Genomic DNA, 19,100 nt, shown 5'->3' with positions numbered 1-19,100 from the left:
ATTAAGCACAATTAAGATGTTTTATTGACTCCTTAGACCCAAGTAGAGCAGTACAAAATGGCTTGTGCTAAATTATATTCAGCTTAGTTAAGACCTGAACTACAAAGCTAAATATATGCTCTTCATTGTTTAATTTTTATACGCAGTTAAAACTAGTCCTCGAAAACCTCGCGGGAGACCTCGAAGTGGCTCTGACCGAAATCCAGCTATCCTCTCAGATCCATCTGTGTTTTCCCCTCTAAGTAAATCAGAGACCAAATCCGGAGATAAGATCAAGAAGAAAGATTCTAAAAGCATAGAAAAGAAGAGAGGAAGACCTCCCACCTTCCCTGGAGTAAAAATCAAAATAACACATGGAAAGGACATTTCAGAGTTACCAAAGGGAAACAAAGAAGATAGCCTGAAAAAAATTAAACGGACACCGTCTGCTACATTTCAGCAAGCCACAAAGATTAAAAAATTAAGAGCAGGTAAACTCTCTCCTCTCAAGTCTAAGTTTAAGACAGGGAAGCTTCAAATAGGAAGGAAGGGGGTACAGATTGTACGACGGCGAGGAAGGCCTCCATCAACAGAAAGGATAAAGACCCCTTCAGGTCTCCTCATTAACTCTGAACTGGAAAAGCCCCAGAAGGTCCGGAAAGACAAGGAAGGAACACCTCCACTCACAAAAGAAGATAAGACAGTAGTCAGACAAAGCCCTCGAAGGATTAAGCCGGTTAGGATTATTCCTTCTTCTAAAAGGACAGATGCAACAATTGCTAAGCAGCTCTTGCAGAGGGCAAAAAAGGGGGCACAAAAGAAAATTGAAAAAGAAGCAGCTCAGCTGCAAGGAAGAAAGGTGAAGACACAGGTCAAAAACATTCGACAGTTCATTATGCCTGTGGTCAGTGCCATCTCCTCACGGATCATTAAAACCCCTCGGCGGTTTATAGAGGATGAGGATTATGACCCTCCAATTAAAATTGCCCGACTAGAGTCTACACCAAATAGTAGATTCAGTGCCACGTCCTGTGGATCTTCTGAAAAATCAAGTGCAGCTTCTCAGCACTCCTCTCAAATGTCTTCAGACTCCTCCCGCTCTAGTAGCCCCAGTGTTGATACCTCCACAGACTCTCAGGCCTCTGAGGAAATTCAGGTCCTTCCTGAAGAGCGGAGCGATACCCCCGAAGTTCATACTCCACTGCCTATTGCCCAGTCCCCAGAAAATGATAGTAATGATAGGAGAAGCAGAAGGTATTCCATGTCAGAGAGAAGTTTTGGATCTAGAACAACAAAAAAATTATCAACTCTACAAAGTGCCCCCCAGCAGCAGACCTCTTCCTCTCCTCCTCCCCCTCTGCTTACTCCACCCCCACCGTTGCAGCCAGCCTCCAGTATCTCTGACCGCACACCTTGGCTTATGCCTCCAACAATCCCTTTAGCATCACCATTTTTGCCTGCTTCTGCTGCTCCCATGCAAGGGAAACGAAAATCTATTTTGCGAGAACCAACGTTTAGGTGGACTTCTTTAAAGCATTCTAGGTCAGAGCCACAATACTTTTCCTCAGCAAAGTATGCCAAAGAAGGTCTTATTCGCAAACCAATATTTGATAATTTCCGACCCCCGCCACTAACTCCTGAGGATGTTGGCTTCGCGTCTGGTTTTTCTGCATCTGGTACTGCTGCTTCAGCCCGATTGTTTTCACCACTCCATTCTGGAACAAGGTTTGATATGCACAAAAGGAGCCCCCTTCTGAGAGCTCCAAGATTTACTCCAAGTGAGGCTCACTCTAGAATATTTGAGTCTGTAACCTTGCCTAGTAATCGAACTTCTGCTGGAACATCTTCTTCAGGAGTATCTAACAGAAAAAGGAAAAGAAAAGTGTTTAGCCCTATTCGATCTGAACCAAGATCTCCTTCTCACTCCATGAGGACAAGAAGTGGAAGGCTTAGTACTTCTGAGCTATCACCTCTCACCCCGCCGTCTTCTGTCTCTTCCTCGTTAAGCATGTCTGTTAGTCCTCTTGCCACTAGTGCCTTAAACCCAACTTTTACTTTTCCTTCTCATTCCCTGACTCAGTCTGGGGAATCTGCAGAGAAAAACCAGAGACCAAGGAAGCAGACTAGTGCTCCAGCAGAGCCATTTTCATCCAGTAGTCCTACTCCTCTCTTCCCCTGGTTTACCCCAGGCTCTCAGACTGAACGAGGGAGAAATAAAGACAAGGCCCCTGAGGAGCTGTCCAAAGATCGAGATACTGACAAGAGCGTGGAGAAGGACAAGAGTAGAGAGAGAGACCGGGAGAGAGAAAAAGAGAATAAGCGGGAGTCAAGGAAAGAGAAAAGGAAAAAGGGATCAGAAATTCAGAGTAGTTCTGCTTTGTATCCTGTGGGTAGGGTTTCCAAAGAGAAGGTTGTTGGTGAAGATGTTGCCACCTCATCTTCTACCAAAAAAGCAACAGGGCGGAAGAAGTCTTCATCCCTTGATTCTGGGACTGATATTGCTTCTGTGACTCTTGGGGATACAGCAGCTGTCAAAACCAAAATACTTATAAAGAAAGGGAGAGGAAATCTGGAAAAAACCAACTTGGACCTCGGCCCAACTGCCCCATCCCTGGAGAAGGAGAAAGCCCTCTGCCTTTCCACTCCTTCATCTAGCACTGTTAAACATTCCACTTCCTCCATAGGCTCCATGTTGGCTCAGGCAGACAAGCTTCCAATGACAGACAAGAGGGTTGCCAGCCTCCTAAAAAAGGCCAAAGCCCAGCTCTGCAAGATTGAGAAGAGTAAGAGTCTTAAACAAACTGACCAGCCCAAAGCACAGGTACTCTTTTCCATCTTGCCTGTTAAAATCGAGCCCCTTCTGTGAGCAAGTTTTAGGCTAAGTGTTTTCGATTACGTCTAGTTACAGGATCAGGAAAAGGGTAGAGGAGGTGGTGGCGTTTGCAATGGTCCTTTAAGGACTGGTAGGATTTTGATAGGTAGAAAATGATAGGGGAGCACATTCTAAGTAGAGAGAATAGTGTGGGTAAAGATGGAAAAATATAAAACATATTTGAGGAATGGCAGATAGCTGGACTGGTACACGTAGGAAAGTGATGAACTAAGACTGAAAGGTAGGTTGTGGCGATGTTACAGAGATGCTGAGTTGTTTGTACTCAGTGGGTTTGGTGTAATGGAATCTGTGACTTAATTTTGAAGGTGCATTTTTGTAGTCAAATTGTTTTACTATAGAAAACCTGGTGGGGGTGGGGGTGGGGCGATGGGGTGGGTGGGTGCAGATTCTCTTCCTCCTAGTAGTGAGTGATCACTCACTAAAAGAGCAATAGATAATAGGTGTTTGCAGAATACAAATGAGAAGCACTTAGCCTTAAGTTGTGGGACAGAAAAGCTGTAGAATTCATTTAGTTAAATGATGACAAACAGATTTTTCAAAGAACAGCATTGTTTTACAAAGTGAGCTAGGCTTTCTGAGAAAACCTGCTGATCTTTAGGTTATTTTTACAAATTGTCATGTAGTAGGTGCATATTTATGCCAACATATCAGTTTAGGTTAAAATGATGACAAACTTAGGTTTTTAATGTTATTCAACCTAGGGCCATATTTACATTTAGTATTCTGCCAGTTGAGAGTTCTAGCAGGAATGTGATGGGACTTATTTCTGACACCGTTTTGGATGTTTTTTGGTTAGCCTCCTGGTGACAGAAGCAGTGTCTCTTTAAAATGTGAGACATTTCTGTTTGGAGCCATGGTCTTTTATACTTCCATTTATAGGTTATTTCCCCCTACTTTTCTGTTGGTCAGGGAAATATAAGAAATAGTCTCAGTAGATAAGCCCTATTTACACCAGACCGAACTTTTTTATTTTAGTGAGGAAGATTGGCCCTGAGCTAATCTTCCTCTATTTTGTATGTGGGATGCCACCACAGCATGGCTTGATAAGTGGTGTGTCAATCCGCGCCCGGGGTCTGAACCTGTGAACCCCAGGCTGCCCAAGTGGAGCATGTGAACTTAACCACTATGCAAGCAGGACGGCCCACCAGAGTGAAGTTTTTGATAATATAGACTAGCAGCTTGAATTTTGAGCTGAATTTTAAAGAAATAGTATAATTGGGAATAGAAGTTTAGTTGATTTCTGTTTTTTTGATTAGCCTTTTTTTTTTTTGCTACCAATTTTAGGATACAGAAGTAGTTGATTCCTGTATGTTGATATGGCTTATCAGCTGGGATAACTAGAGTTGTCTATGTTGATTCTAAATTATAATGAGTTAATCAACTACGCTTTGGCTTTATTTATCATCTTTTCAACATGTGTAGTTGTTATTGTTTGTTTTTGGCTTGCCTCATATTCAGGGTCAAGAAAGTGATTCATCGGAGACCTCTGTGCGAGGACCCCGGATTAAACATGTCTGCAGAAGAGCTGCTGTTGCCCTTGGCCGAAAACGAGCTGTGTTTCCTGATGACATGCCCACCCTGAGTGCCTTACCATGGGAAGAACGAGAAAAAATTTTGTCTTCCATGGGGAATGATGGTAGGTCAGGGATGTCAACCTTGAAGTTGAGCAGACATTTGGTTTGTTTGCTGGTTATTCTGGGGATTCCCAGTAGGCTCTTCATAGCATTATGTGTTAATCTGGGTCCTCCAAAAAACAGGTGGCAAGGGGGAATTAAATGTGCAAGGATTTTTTTTTTTTTTGTGAGGAAGATCAGCCTTGTGCTAACATCCACCAGTCCTCCTCTTTTTTTTTTTTTTTCCTGAGGAAGACTGGCCCTGGGCTAACATCCATGCCCATCTTCCTCCACTTTATATGGGACGCCGCCGCAGCATAGCTTGCCAAACAGTGTGTCAGTGCATGCCTGGGATCCGAACCAGTGAACCCCGGGCTGCCACAGCGGAGCACGCACACTTAACCACTTGCGCCACTGGGCCGGCCCCTGTGCAAGGATTTTATTACCAGAAATGCCTGAGAGAGAAAATGGGGAGGGAGCCAGGGAAGGCTGGGAGAGCTGTCAGACTGCCCTGCAGGTCTGATCCCAGTGAAGGAAGAGAGAGAAGGAAGGTTGGGTGGAATCTTCCTAGACAGCCATGCAGTGTAAGAAAGTTTGGCAAGTCTGTCGGGGAGTCCTTGAGCAAAAGCTGACTATCAGAGGAGTCTGGTGTCTCCCAGGAACAGGCCTACCCTGTTATCCCTGCCATGCTCCATCACCGTCTGGGAGCAACCCCATGGTGTGTGTGGCCTCTGTGTATACTGGATTTCAGGGTGCAGCTGCGGCCCTTGGGCAGTTGTGCCTGCTGTGGTTGGAGGTCTGTGAGGCACATTCTCATGGTTATCCTATAATTCTTAAATGTGGGGTAACTGCTCCTATAAAATTTAGAGGTTCAGAGAATGTTCAGAAGCATTCAATTCATATTCTTGACTTTAGGTTAGACTGTGTTTTGTTTTCAGTGTTTGGATTTCTGCTTTCATCAAGCTGCAAGTTATAGGCATTTTTAAACATTTAAATAATTTTGTAAAACAAGCTCTGAGTTCTGCATATGAATATTTTTATTATAATGTATTTCATTTTTGGAGTCCCAATTAAAGTGAGATTTGAACATATGTAATAATATAAATGGATTTTGAGAATTTCCCCCTCTACTCTCGAGAAGGAATTAGATACTCCCTCAGAACTGATGACACGTTTCTTTAACAGACAAGTCATCAATTGCTGGCTCAGAAGATGCTGAACCTCTCGCTCCGCCCATCAAACCAATTAAACCTGTCACCAGAAACAAGGCGCCTCAGGAACCTCCAGTCAAGAAAGGACGACGGTCAAGGCGGTGTGGGCAGTGTCCCGGCTGCCAGGTGCCTGAGGACTGTGGTGTTTGTACTAATTGCTTAGACAAGCCCAAGTTTGGTGGCCGCAATATAAAGAAGCAGTGCTGCAAGTGAGTGGGTGTTTTACTCTGGGGGGTTGATCTCTCAGCCATGAAGGTTGCTTATTTATCCCTGGTTTGTTGCAGAGATGCATCAGAAGACTGAACGTGGTTGTATTGAGTCTCTTTGACTTGCAAGATTAGTTGCAGAGTTGGATTTTGTGATGTGGCTAGGTTTGGGTTGTACTTAAATAAGAAACACTCTGGGGCAATGCTGTCTAATAGAATGTTCTGCAGTGGTGGAAATGTTCTGTGTCTGTTCAGTATGTTCAGTATGGTGGCCATTAGCCAGACATGGCTGTTGAGCACTTGAAATGTGGTTAGTGTGACTGAGTAGAATAGAAATGGAATATAACAGAAATAGTGTGAATAGAATGAAATTTATTTCATTTAATTTTAATTAATTTAAATTTAAATAGCCATATGTGCCTAGTGGCTACCATATCTGTGCAGCTCTGGAAGGTTTCTACTTAAAAACTGACAAATTGAGGTATAATATTTTTTAGATCAACTGAAATTATCTTTATGGTATTCAAGAAATATTGGTGATATCTTGTAAGTCTCTTTGTTCTCTCTCAGTATTTTCATGCATATGGAATTTTTTGATACAGAAGTTTTGATTACTCTACCTTTTCTCCCTTTTTTCAGTCGGTTTGTGGGTGTACTTTCTACCCTCAGGGATAATTTGTTTGAAATGGATCAAGAGAATCTCACAAACAGAAACTTTGGTGATTGAGCATCTCATAAAGTGCCTGGTGCAAGGAATAGATATTATCGATAGATGTTTGCTGAATGAATGAGTATCACGAAAGTGATTTATATAAAACATAATTGGGAGAAATACTGCATTATATACTTCAGGGGAGACAGATTCTAGGAGACAATAAGTAGTTCTGTGCTTTTGTTTAGTCTGGCCTTGAGCAAGAATCTTGTCTCAGTCCCATTAGTGAAAAGAAGTGAGACAATTCACAGATCAGCAAAAAAATGTGCTTGATGGCAACATAAAATTGCACTAAATTTAGGGGTTGAAATGGATTCCGTTCAATTTTAGACTTCAAATCAAGTTTGAGTTTCATTAAATTGAGGGGTGAAATATATATCAAAGCCCTGAGATAGACCTATAGCATTATAGTGGCAGACAAAAGACTTGTTGGGTAGTTTTAGTCCATTTTGTATTCAGATTATCATATGAATATTAATCTCATAAGAGAGCAGAACTGATTTGACTACAAGAAATATCGACTGATGATTTTGTGTGTGGTGCTAGTTAGTACTGGGTCACAAGAAATTTGAGTCCCATTTTAAAAATAATTTGATATTTGCTCCTTGTAGATCCTACAGGTAGGTTAAATTGCTGATGGAAGGATTCAAAGGCTCAGATTTAATCTGAGTAATGAGCAGTCTGTTTTCCAACTCTCAAAATGAACCTGAATAAAGGTTCACTGATTCTTGCAGACAAATTAACACTTGTTTCAATTGCTTCTCTTCTAAATGTAAGTTGACTCTATGGTATCCCTTGTTATCCTAGGATGAGAAAATGTCAGAATCTACAATGGATGCCTTCCAAAGCCTACCTTCAGAAGCAAGCAAAAGGTAGTGTTGTAAAAAGATCTTCCCTAAAATGCTTCCTGCTTTAATGCCACATAGTTATGTACACTAGTGTAAAGAAAATACCAGTTTTTTAAAAAAATACTGCTCTTGGGGCCGGCCTGGTGGTGTACTGGTTAAGTTCACACTCTCTGCTTTGGCGGCCTGGGGTTCACCGGTTTGGATCCCAGGCATGGACGTACACACCGCTTATCAAGCCATGCTGTGGTGGCGTCCCACATACAAAATAGAGGAAGATGGGCATAGATGTCAGCTCAGGGCCACTCTTCCTCACCAAAAAAAAAAAAAAAAAAAAAATACTGCTCTTTTCCAGGGAGCTGATGGTTGTTGAAGCTGGGGGATAGGTACATGGGGTTCATTTTACTATTCCCTTTACCTTGGAGAATGTTTGAAATTTTCCATAATAAAAAACTTGTAAAATTTACATAAAAATTATAGTCCGTTCCATTTCCTAGAGCAATAAAAGTGTACCTATTTCACCTGACCAACTTGGCATTAACTTTCTTGAGCCTTTTTCAGTGTCAACTTTAGCTGCAGGAAACTGAGACTAAGATTATGTTACATTCCTATACTTTTATTTTAAATAAAATTTTTCTCACAGATAGATAATCTTGTTTTATTTTCTAGCTGTGAAAAAGAAAGAGAAAAAGTCTAAGACCAGTGAAAAGAAAGAGAACAAAGAGAGCAATGTTGTGAAGAACCTGGTGGACTCTAATCAGAAACCTACTCCATCAGCAAGAGAGGATCCTGCCCCCAAGAAAAGCAGTAGTGAGCCTCCTCCACGAAAGCCTGTCGAGGAGAAGAGCGAAGAAGGGAATGCCTCTGCCCCAGGACCTGAAGCTAAACAAGTCACCACTCCAGCTTCCAGGAAGTCCAGCAAGCAGGTCTCCCAGCCAGCACCAGTCATCACCCCACAGCCACCCAGCACAGCACCACCGAGAAAAGAAGTTCCCAAGACCACTCCTAGTGAGCCCAAGAAGAAGCAGCCTCCACCACCAGAATCAGGTGAGTGAGGAAGGCAAGAAGGAATTGCTGCACCAGAAGTACCAGCAAAGAACACTGATGTCTTTCTTAAACAGCACTCAGAAACCTGAAATGTATATTTTTAAGTCTTTGGTTCAAGAAAATTAGATCTCTTTTAACCATTATATACTAATAAAAATAATAGAAGCAAAAAACCAGTTAAGTTGGAGATATTGTCTTAATTTCCTATTTAAAGCCTAGAGTTTAAATTGTTTTTAATTTTCTCTAATGCCCCTTTCTTCACAGGCCAGTCAGTCCTAAAGTAGTCATTGCTATTTAGCATCACCTGTAAGTTTAGTAGCATCTGACTGCAATTTACTTTGAATTCTTTAGGGCCAGAGCAAAGCAAGCAGAAGAAAGTGGCTCCTCGCCCAAGTATTCCTGTAAAACAAAAACCAAAAGAAAAGGTGAGGAGAGATTTGTTTCTCTGCCATTTCTCAGGGATGTATCCTATTCCGTAGGGAGGTAGCCTTGTCCTTGACATTTACGTGATTTAGTGAACGAAACTGCATTTCTGTTTCTATGTAGCCGGCAGTGGAATTTCTTAAAATTAACAAACTTCAGGTTTAGGCTTTAGCTCATTTCTTTTTTTGTCTCTTTCCCCTTGTTGTTTTTCCATTTTTTGTGGCTCTACATGCTTATGCTTATGCTGCAGGCCCCTTAGCATAATTGTTTTTTGCCCTCAACATCCTTTAGCAATATTTATCTATAACAATCACCCTTCCCTATGTCCACTATTTTTATTATGTGGGGAGAGAGAGAGAGAGAGGTCTTTAAGAATCTTCTGGCTCTTTCTGCCATCTTTCCGTGCCACCATAATGGTGCACGTGAGCATCCTGGCTGATGCTCTCAAGAGCATAATGCCAAAAAGAGAGGCAAATGCCAGGTTCTTAATTAGGCTGAGCTCCAAAGTCATCGTCCACTTTCTAACTGTGATGATGAAGCATGGTTATATTGGCAAATTTGAAATCATTGATGATTACAGAGCTGGGAATATTGTTGTAAACCTAATAAGCAAGTTAAACAAATGTGGAGTGATCAGCCCCAGTTTTGATGTGCAACTCAAAGATCTAGAAAAATGGCAGAATAACCTGTTCCTGTCCCATCAGTTTGGTTTCATTGTACTGACAACCTCAGCTGGCATCAGGGACCCTGAAGAAGCCAGACGAAAACACATAGGAGGGAAAATCCTGGAATTCTTTTTCTAGGGATGTAATACATACGTTCAAATATAATGCCTCAGTGCTTCAAATCTTCTAAAGGTTACTTCTCAGTTTCTATAGGATACTTACGTTGGAAACGTGGTTTCCAGCCCCGTTAATAAGATTTGTCATTTGCATTGTTGTCTGTTGCAAAAGTGAAGGCAAGTAGGGTGTGGTTTTGCTCATTATCCATCTTCTATCTCGGCAGGAAAAACCACCTCCAGTCAATAAGCAGGAGAACGCAGGCACTTTAAACATCCTCAGCACTCTCTCCAATGGCAATAGTTCTAAGCAAAAAATCCCAGCAGATGGAGTCCACAGGATCAGAGTGGACTTTAAGGTAGACGTGTTTACTGACCACATGGTATATTGAGTGTCGTGGACTTTAAATCAAGAAAATGATGTTACCAAAGGTGTTGAAAGAGAGGAAATTCAGCGCCGAGTGGGGGAATGAGTAAGAACTATCATTAGTAAGTGGGTTCAGGTGTGTGGAAGCTTTGGCCAGTGTTGTGAGGTCACTGTGAACTGACTGAAGAACTTGGGCGTTGAAACACTCATGCCCATTCTGAGCAATAAAATGCATTTAGATAAGAACTGTGTCTCAGGAAATAATTCTTTCACATAGCAATTCTCAAACCATGATGTTTGCTTGAGTTAGCAGACTCTAAGGGAAATTCAATCCTGGTGTATCTTGGCATTATAATTAACATGAATTGAACCAATAGGTGAGCCTTTTAACAGTTTGTATCTGGGATTAAAATTTTTCCAGCAGCAGTTATTTTTGAACTCATTGAAATGCAGTATTCTTGACATTCTAGTGTTAGTCTGTTTTCATCCTTATTTTCAATCAAAGTTCTGTTATTGTAAACCTTTCCTAAATGATCTTTCTCTCTTCACAGGAGGATTGTGAAGCAGAAAACGTGTGGGAGATGGGAGGCTTAGGAATCTTGACCTCTGTTCCTATAACACCCAGGGTGGTTTGCTTTCTCTGTGCCAGTAGTGGGCATGTCGAGGTGAGATCCTGCTTCTTGGTACCCCAGAAAGTATAATGTAGATTATTTTGCCATGATGAAAGAAATCATTATATTCTGTTTTGTTGGTATGTAATAGGTACTATCTCCTGTTTAAACCAGCTGATGAAATGTTTTTGAAGATTTTTAGAGATTTCAGGAAGGAATCTGCTTTTTATTAGAGTAGCAAAGTTATTGAGTGTGAAGAGCTTAATAGTCTCATCTCTTAAATTCACTCTTTATTAGAGTTCTGATTTTTCTGCTAGATGTCCAAACATGGCAAAAATGATGCAGTGCTCTTCTAGAAAAAGAGGTGCTGTTGATGGTTGTTGTATATTGAATACCAAAGCCTCCTTGTCTATAAAGAGCTCTTAGCAATTAATAAGCAAGAGGAATAACAATAAAAAAAAAATAGGCTAAGAACAGGAATATATAATTCACAAAATGAGAAATAAAAACATAATGCGGGGAGGGCATTAGCCTTCCAATGACCAAAACCTGGAAATTAAAGCGTGATAAAAAGGATCATGTGGGGGGCCGGCCTGGTGGCATGGCGGTTAAGTGCACGTGCTCCGCTCTGGTGGCCCGGCGGGGTTCGCAGGTTTGGATCCCAGGCACAGACTCACGTACCGCTTGTCAGGCCATGCTGTGGTGGCATCCCATATACAGTAGAGGAAGATGGGCACGGATGTTAGCCCAGGGCCAATCTTGCTCAGCAAAAAAGAGGAGGATAGGCATCAGATGTTAGCTCAGGGCTGATCTTCCTCACACACACAAAAAAAAACGATCATGTGGAAATGGGGACTTTCTGTTGGTGGAAATATAAATTAGTTACAATCTTTCTTTTTGAGGGGATTATTTGGAAATGCATATTTATCTTTAAAATGGGTATACCCTCTACCCCAGCAACTGCATTCCAGGCATTTATCTTAAGGATATAATTAGATAAATCAGCAAATATGTATCTGTATGCATATGTATGTGTGTATATAATAGATATTTATAATAAACCCTTCTCTATATATATATGTATGTATATGTATATATATAATAAACAGAAGGATTTATTTCATTATTGTTTATGATAATAAAAAATTGGAACCAACCCAAAAGTCTGTTGATAAGGGGGGTGCCCTTGGTTAAAATAATTATAGGACAGGGCCAGCCCTGTGGCTTAGCGGTTAAGTGTGCGCGCTCCGCTGCTGGCGGCGCGGGTTCGGATCCCGGGCGCGCACCGACGCATCGCTTGTCCGGCCATGCTGAGGCTGTGTCCCACATACAGCAACTAGAAGGAAGTGCAGCTATGACATACAACTATCTACTGGGGCTTTGGGAAAAAAAATAAATAAAATTATATAAAAATAATAATAATAATTATAGGACATGCATATAATGGCAAATATGAAGTCCTAAAGATGATAATATAGATTGATATTGACATGGAAAGATGTCCATGACATATCACTGAGTTAAAAGAACAGATTACAAGAGAGTATGTAAAGCATGATCCCATTTTGGTTTGGAAAAATGTTTTTAAAATATATATGTGGAGGGGCCGGCCCAGTGGCGCAAGTGGTTAAGTGCGTGTGCTCTGCTGCGGTGGCCCCGGGGTTCACCGGTTCGGATTCCGGGTGTGCACCGACGCACTGCTTGTTAAGCCATGCTGTGGTGGCGTCCCATATAAAGTAGAGGAAGATGGGCACAGATCCTAGCCCAGGGCCAGTCTTCCTCAGCAAAGAGAAAAAAAAAAAGAATTGGCATCAGATGTTAGCTCAGGGCTGGTCTTCCTCACAAAAAAACCCAAAAAACCAAAAAATAAAAATAAACTATATCCGTGGCAAGAATTCTAGAAGGATGTACACCAGACTCTTAATTAAGAGTATGGTTGGATTATGGGTGAGTTTGTTTTCTCTTTACTTTTCTTTATCTTTTTTGAGTTTTTGTAGTGCGTATGTGCCATCTTTACAAAGAAAAAAAAAGTAGCACAATTTTAAATAGGAAGTAGTAGTTTGTCATTCATACAATTCTCAATTTCTGAACTCCATAGCTTATTGTTTATCACATATGTATTCTAAGGTCATAAAGGCAATACAAAGCCAGGTTGTAATCTAGATGTTGAGCAATCAGTGAGACTCAGTTACTAGCTAAGAGATTCATTCCTGCCCACTTGCTATTTTAAATTATGCATTAGCAAAATTACAAATTATTGCCTAATATTCATTCATTAAGCACATATTTTCTTAGTGCCTATTACGAACAATATATTGTTCAAAGTGCTGGAGTTGCTTTAAATATCATTGAGATTGAGAGTATTCAGTCTACAAGTGCCAGGGGTCTACTGTATCTCTTTTCCTACATAATCTAATGCTTTGCATCCACACATATGCTACCCACAGGAATAACTTACTTTTGTAGCACCAGTCCTTCAACTTCATGATAAAACAGGTTTTTTTTCAGAGTATAATTGCTCTAATTTAAATTGTGTATTTGTGCACAGCAGTCCCACAGGATTCCTGAAAACTGAATTAGAGAATGACTAGCCCACTGCCTGCATTGCACTCCTAAAGCATAAGTGGTGCTTGATGAAGTCTAGCTCCATGTGAATTTTTAAAAAGTTTTTATGTTGACGTGATTCCAGATTTACAGAAAAGTTATGAGTAGTACAAAAAATTCCCATATACTCTTCACCCAGATTCTTGAAATGTTAATATTTTTCATTTCCTTTATCCTTTTCTCTTTGTGTATATATATTTTACAAAATAAGAAATAAAATGTATACACATTTTATATGTAGACACTTTTTTTTCTAAAAATTAGAGCGAAAGTTGCAGACATATGCCCTTTTACCTCTAAATATTTTAGTGTATATTTCCTAAAACCAAGGACATTCTCTTATATAACCATAGTATAATTACCAAAATCAGGAAATTAACATTGTACATTACTATTATCTAATCTATGGACCTTATTTAGGTTTGACCAGTTGTCCCAATGATTATTTTATGGCAAAAGGAAATTCTGGGCATCCTCATTTGAATTTTTGAAAATCTGTATATTAATATAAAAATAACTTATGTCTAAAATCAGAGATGGAAAGGACAAACCAGAGCTTACAATTGTTGAGCATACTACAGAAAACCTTTAAAACCCTATTTTCCCCATCCCACTCTTTTACATTCCCATAGCTCTCTGTTTATACCTCTCTTATGGCACTTAGCACATTCTGTTAAATCTTGGATTATATTTATTTTGTTACTTTATAATTCTACTATTACCACTTTAGTCCCCTGAATTTCCTGCAGTGCCCAGTATTGTGCTTTTTTTACATGGTCATTGCTTAATGAATATATTTTGAATAAAATACCACTGAACTCCTCAAGTCTGAAGTATGTCAGTAGGTTGATATTTCTACATGTTATTCGAGAACTTCTATGTTCCCATCTTGCCCCAGTTTGTGTATTGCCAAGTCTGTTGTGAGCCCTTCCACAAATTTTGTTTGGAGGAGAACGAGCGCCCCCTGGAGGACCAGCTGGAAAATTGGTGTTGTCGTCGCTGCAAGTTCTGTCACGTCTGTGGAAGGCAGCATCAGGCGACAAAGGTACAAAACAAGTAATAGAACTACTTAGAGTATTATTCTCTATCTCCATTTCTGCCTTTCAATTTAGGATTTTGTATCTATATTTTTTCTCTGATGGCTTAGTCTATTTTGACTATGTAATTGGGTGTAATCAATTGCCTATTTTTGTGTTTTGATTTTGAGAATATGACAGAAAACATGGTGTTGGATAAAAATACCCCAAATGAATCAAATCTACCTTACAAGATTATTCATCACTAGGTGCCTTTGGTGGGAAATAAATCCCTATCTTTAATTGAGAGTAAATAATTTATGAGGAAATTTAAACTGTTACAGTGATGTGCTACTCACTTGAAGATAAGTATGAAGTGAGGTAGTAAATAATAGGTGTTCAGTGAAGGTGACGTGATGCCCACCTTCTTGCCTTTATGTTTTCTTAAACAGCAGCTGCTGGAGTGTAATAAGTGCCGAAACAGCTATCACCCTGAGTGCCTGGGACCAAACTACCCCACCAAACCCACCAAGAAAAAGAAAGTATGGGTGAGTGTACACAGTATGCTGTTTCAGAAAGAACTGTCATGGGACTGTTGGGCTTGCGCAACTTAGAATGGGAATATCCTTACTTGAGGATGTCAGCATAACAAATTTTTTTGGCTCATTATTAGGAAAAGCCATCCCAGTAGAGAAGTCAACTCTAGAAATTGATTGCATTTAAGATCTTTTTAAATAAAGAGAGATATTAAAAATAAGAAATTCCTATTGAATTTCTTTGCTTCTTTTCCAGATCTGTACCAAGTGTGTTCGCTGCAAGAGCTGTGGATCCACAACTCCAGGCAAAGGGTGGGATGCACAGTGGTCTCACGATTTCTCACTGTGCCATGATTGTGCCAAACTCTTTGCTAAAGGTACCTAGAAAAAGCCAGTGTTGTCAACTTTTAGAGGTTGTACTTGGTGTTTTGGAGGTGAGCTGGACACTCCAGTGGAATGAAATAAAGCCTTATCCACTTGTCAAGGATCCATTTAGACGCATTTACTAAGTTCCTGGCCTTGCTCTTCCCTTTACACAGAGAGTTATAGCAACTGGAAATGTTTTGTTAGCTTATATGGGAAGAATTAAGAGGACTTTTTATAACAACTAATCACAAAGAAACACCCTAAGCCAGTATTTACCAAAGTGAGGTACATATACATCTGATTGTTTCAGAAATAATTTTAGATGGTACTGAGTCAAACATTTAATTTTAATAGTTGTGCTAGAAAAAAATTATAACTAATACCTTAAACTCATTATTTTACTGACTTAGGATAATAATTATAACTATTTAAGTTATTTAAAATAAGCAAATCAGTGTTAAGTCTATTAAGTAAAAAATAATAGAAGGGATACATGGATAAAGCAAATTGATAAGGGTTACATTGTGCTGAATTTTAGGAAGTGCTGCTGCTCTAAGCTCTAATGTAAAAGCACTAGGAATAAGGAAAAAGTATAAATTAACTGTTTTTTTACTCCCATATCTCACCTCTTCTTAAAAATTTAGACATTTCGGGGCCGGCCCCGTGGCTTAGTGGTTAAGTGCACGCGCTGCGCTGCTGGTGGCCTGGGTTCGGATCCCTGGCGCGCACCGACGCACCGCTTCTCCGGCCATGCTAAGGCCGCGTCCCACATACAGCAACTAGAAGGATGTGCAGCTATGACATACAACTATCTACTGGGGCTTTGGGGGAAAAATAAATAAATAAATAAAATTAAAAAAAAAAAACTTAGACATTTCTTTGGAATGTTTAAGAGATAAAGTTCTCTCTTCCATTCTTTTTCTATTATGCTCTCTGTAAAATCTTTCTCATGACCTTTAACAATGGGTCGTAAGAAGAGAACTAGTGGCATATTCTAAGAGCTCAGAATAATCTTGACACTTTACAGATGAGTGAACATTCCATAGGAGATCCATGCTGGCATTTGTGAGTAGTTCCAGAAGGACATAGTGGCTTGCATTTTAGATCAGGTTGGCCTCTGTAAGTTAAGGGCCTTAGAGGCACCGGTATGTGAACCAAAGCACTGTTGACAACTTCACTCTGCTTTCAGGCAACTTCTGCCCTCTCTGTGATAAGTGTTACGATGATGATGACTATGAGAGTAAGATGATGCAATGTGGGAAATGTGATCGCTGGGTCCATTCCAAATGTGAGAATCTTTCAGGTACAGAAGGTTGGAGTCTTTTTATTATAATTTCCTTCTCTTTTGGTACAGCTGCATTTACAGCCCCCAAAGTACTATAAATGTAAAATTATGGTAGTGTTGTTATTTGAAATCTTTTTAAATTTAGTTTTTTGGTCTCTAGAATAAGCAACGTTGTGTTAAGTTAGTGCTTGTTTATCTTGAACATATCCATTTAAAACACTTATTTTCTGTCATTTGTGGCTACCATAACCTATTGATTGTCCAGTAACCAAATCCTGGAGTAGTGTCAATAATGTCCTTTTGGAGATCAGTTTGTGTGAGTTCCTGGGGGATATCAGAGTCTTAATACTGTTCCTAACATACAGCTTTATATTAAGTTCAGTGGAGTAATTTCCTCTTCTCTCTCCCACTCTTCAGAGCACCTCATCATTGTAGGTTTTTGTTTTTCTAGATGAGATGTATGAGATTCTATCTAATCTGCCAGAAAGTGTGGCCTACACTTGTGTGAACTGTACTGAGCGGCACCCTGCAGAGTGGCGACTGGCCCTTGAAAAAGAGCTACAGATATCTCTGAAGCAGGTTCTGACAGCCTTGTTGAACTCTCGAACCACCAGCCACTTGCTGCGCTACCGACAGGTAGGCCCAAGTCTCATTTTGTGTCCTGAGAGTTTGTTCTTAGGTGGTTTTTACCTAGTAATGGAATGTTTTGTTTTTAATTTTATTTTGCTTCATTCTTCATTTAGTTTTGTAGAGTTAATTGTTTTAGCGTTAAACAATTAAGAACATTTTTATAGCCAAGAGTTGGACCTTCTGTGGGGTAAGAAATAGGAAGGGGCCATATCTTCAAAGGCCTTGCTGTTATAATGAGAAATTTGGACTTTATGCTCAGAAGGCTATGGGGAGCCAGTGATGGACTTTACCCAAAAGAGTAACCTGATCAGAGTTGCTTTTTAGGAAAAAAAAGCTTCTGACTAGAGAGAGAGGCAGGATTGGAGAGAGGACTGAGCCTAGAGGCGGGAACGGTGGTTAGGAGGCAGTTATAGTAGTCTAGGTGAGAGAGAGAATGGTGGCCTGACTGAGATGATAGCATTGGGGCTCGAGACCCTTCAGCTCGGGAAATCCCTAGGGCACCTCAGGCACAATTTGAAAACCACTCCTTTTTTTTTTTTTTTTTTTGTGAGGAAGATCAGCCCTGAGCTAACATCTGCCAATCCTCCTCTTTTTGCTGAGGAAGATTGGCACTGGGCTAACATCCATGCCCATCTTTCTCCACTTTATATGGGACGCCACCACAGTGTGGCTTGACAAGCAGTGCGTCGGTGTGTGCCCAGGATCCGAACCGGTGAACCCTGGGCCGCCACAGCGGAGCATGTGCACTTAACCACTTACGCCACCAGGCCAGCCCCGAAAACCACTCTTTTTGTCCATATAAGTTGTGAACTATATGTCTATAAAGTAGTCATTGGGAACATGAGATATAATGTTGGAAGAAACACATGGATAACTTTAACTCAGAGCTAGGCTGGTGCTTTATCTTTTAATAGAGCTCCATTTTTTGAATAGGAAAATTAGCTGCTATCTATGTCTTACTGAGAAGGAACTGGACAGTTTCTGTTTTCTTCACACAAGGTTTGGAAGTTATCAAGCAAAGCTCCTAAGTTAGCCTAGCCAAGCTGTTAGACAACCAGCTCATTTTAACTTTCCTTTTCTATTATTTGAGAAATCTCTATGTTCATGTTCTTTACGTTTTATAATATGAATCATTCAGTACCACCTTCATTAATTTTAATAGAATTTGCATAGATGCCTCATTTTCAGTGTTAGATAAAAGAAACATATCTTTCTTGGCAACAGGCTGCCAAACCTCCAGACTTAAATCCCGAGACGGAGGAGAGTATACCTTCCCGCAGCTCCCCAGAAGGACCTGATCCACCAGTGCTGACTGAGGTCAGCAAACAGGAAGATCAGCAGCCTTTAGATCTGGAAGGAGTCAAGAGGAAAATGGACCAAGGGAACTACACATCTGTGGTATGTCTCGACAGCAAACTACCAAAATTGCAAGTGCCAGTTTAGCTTCCTTGGGTCTTTTGAGGGAAGAGGCTGGGTATCAGCATTAAAAGATGATTTGTATTATATAAATACCTAAAGATATGTGAGTTATTTTAGCTCTGTGTTTCAGAAGATGGGTTATGATAGGGAAGGTAGTGTCTTAAAATGGTTCTTTTATTTGACTTTCATCTGAGTTCTCTGAAAATTATTTCTATATTAAAATTATTTTTATATTAAAACTGTTTATGGGAAAATGCTAATATGAAGATAATTGGTTTGCCCCTTTTTTGAATCTGAATAATGTGTCTTTCTATAGAGGATATTCATTTGTAGATAGATGCCTTTTAATTTTATGGGTTTTTAAGAATGTTTAGGAAATGATCATCTATTATCTCATGATCCGTATTTGCTCTTCACATGTTTATTCATTTTAGTCTAAATAAAAAATTGTGACCCTGTTTGAGTAACTTACCATGATACAGCTAATTTATTTGCATTCTTGCCTTATTAGCCTGGCATCTCTTGATTGCTGCAAGTTAATTGTGAACTGAATCCCAAA

General features: G+C 40.1%; 2 protein-coding genes across 8 annotated transcripts in view; both read left to right on the top strand.

The window, feature by feature from the left end:
• Positions 1-19,100, top strand: part of KMT2A (lysine methyltransferase 2A) — an 81,741-nt gene that overhangs the window by 28,095 nt on the left and 34,546 nt on the right. For 3 of the 7 annotated variants that reach the window (XM_058545090.1, XM_058545086.1, XM_058545085.1), the window contains 14 exons: positions 147-2,800; positions 4,331-4,508; positions 5,671-5,905; positions 7,422-7,486; positions 8,129-8,506; positions 8,858-8,931; positions 9,935-10,066; positions 10,626-10,739; positions 14,188-14,334; positions 14,758-14,853; positions 15,098-15,218; positions 16,397-16,519; positions 16,944-17,128; positions 18,347-18,520. In XM_058545090.1, coding sequence (XP_058401073.1) covers positions 147-2,800; positions 4,331-4,508; positions 5,671-5,905; positions 7,422-7,486; positions 8,129-8,506; positions 8,858-8,931; positions 9,935-10,066; positions 10,626-10,739; positions 14,188-14,334; positions 14,758-14,853; positions 15,098-15,218; positions 16,397-16,519; positions 16,944-17,128; positions 18,347-18,520 — 4,676 coding nt within the window. The remainder of the gene's footprint in view (positions 1-146; positions 2,801-4,330; positions 4,509-5,670; positions 5,906-7,421; positions 7,487-8,128; positions 8,507-8,857; positions 8,932-9,934; positions 10,067-10,625; positions 10,740-14,187; positions 14,335-14,757; positions 14,854-15,097; positions 15,219-16,396; positions 16,520-16,943; positions 17,129-18,346; positions 18,521-19,100) is intronic. The other 4 variants (XM_058545091.1, XM_058545089.1, XM_058545092.1 and 1 more) reach the window with 3 other exon arrangements.
• Positions 8,964-9,924, top strand: LOC131408400 (small ribosomal subunit protein uS8-like). The gene has a single exon (XM_058545105.1). It carries the CDS (start codon positions 9,343-9,345, stop codon positions 9,730-9,732), a length of 390 nt encoding a protein of 129 aa, XP_058401088.1. The 5' UTR covers positions 8,964-9,342; the 3' UTR covers positions 9,733-9,924.

The sequence above is a fragment of the Diceros bicornis genome, chromosome 7, assembly GCF_020826845.1.
Source record: "Diceros bicornis minor isolate mBicDic1 chromosome 7, mDicBic1.mat.cur, whole genome shotgun sequence".
NCBI classification, from domain to species: domain Eukaryota; kingdom Metazoa; phylum Chordata; class Mammalia; order Perissodactyla; family Rhinocerotidae; genus Diceros; species Diceros bicornis.
The sequence above is the reverse complement of the archived record's forward strand: the minus strand, read 5'-3'. Positions and strand labels throughout refer to the sequence as shown.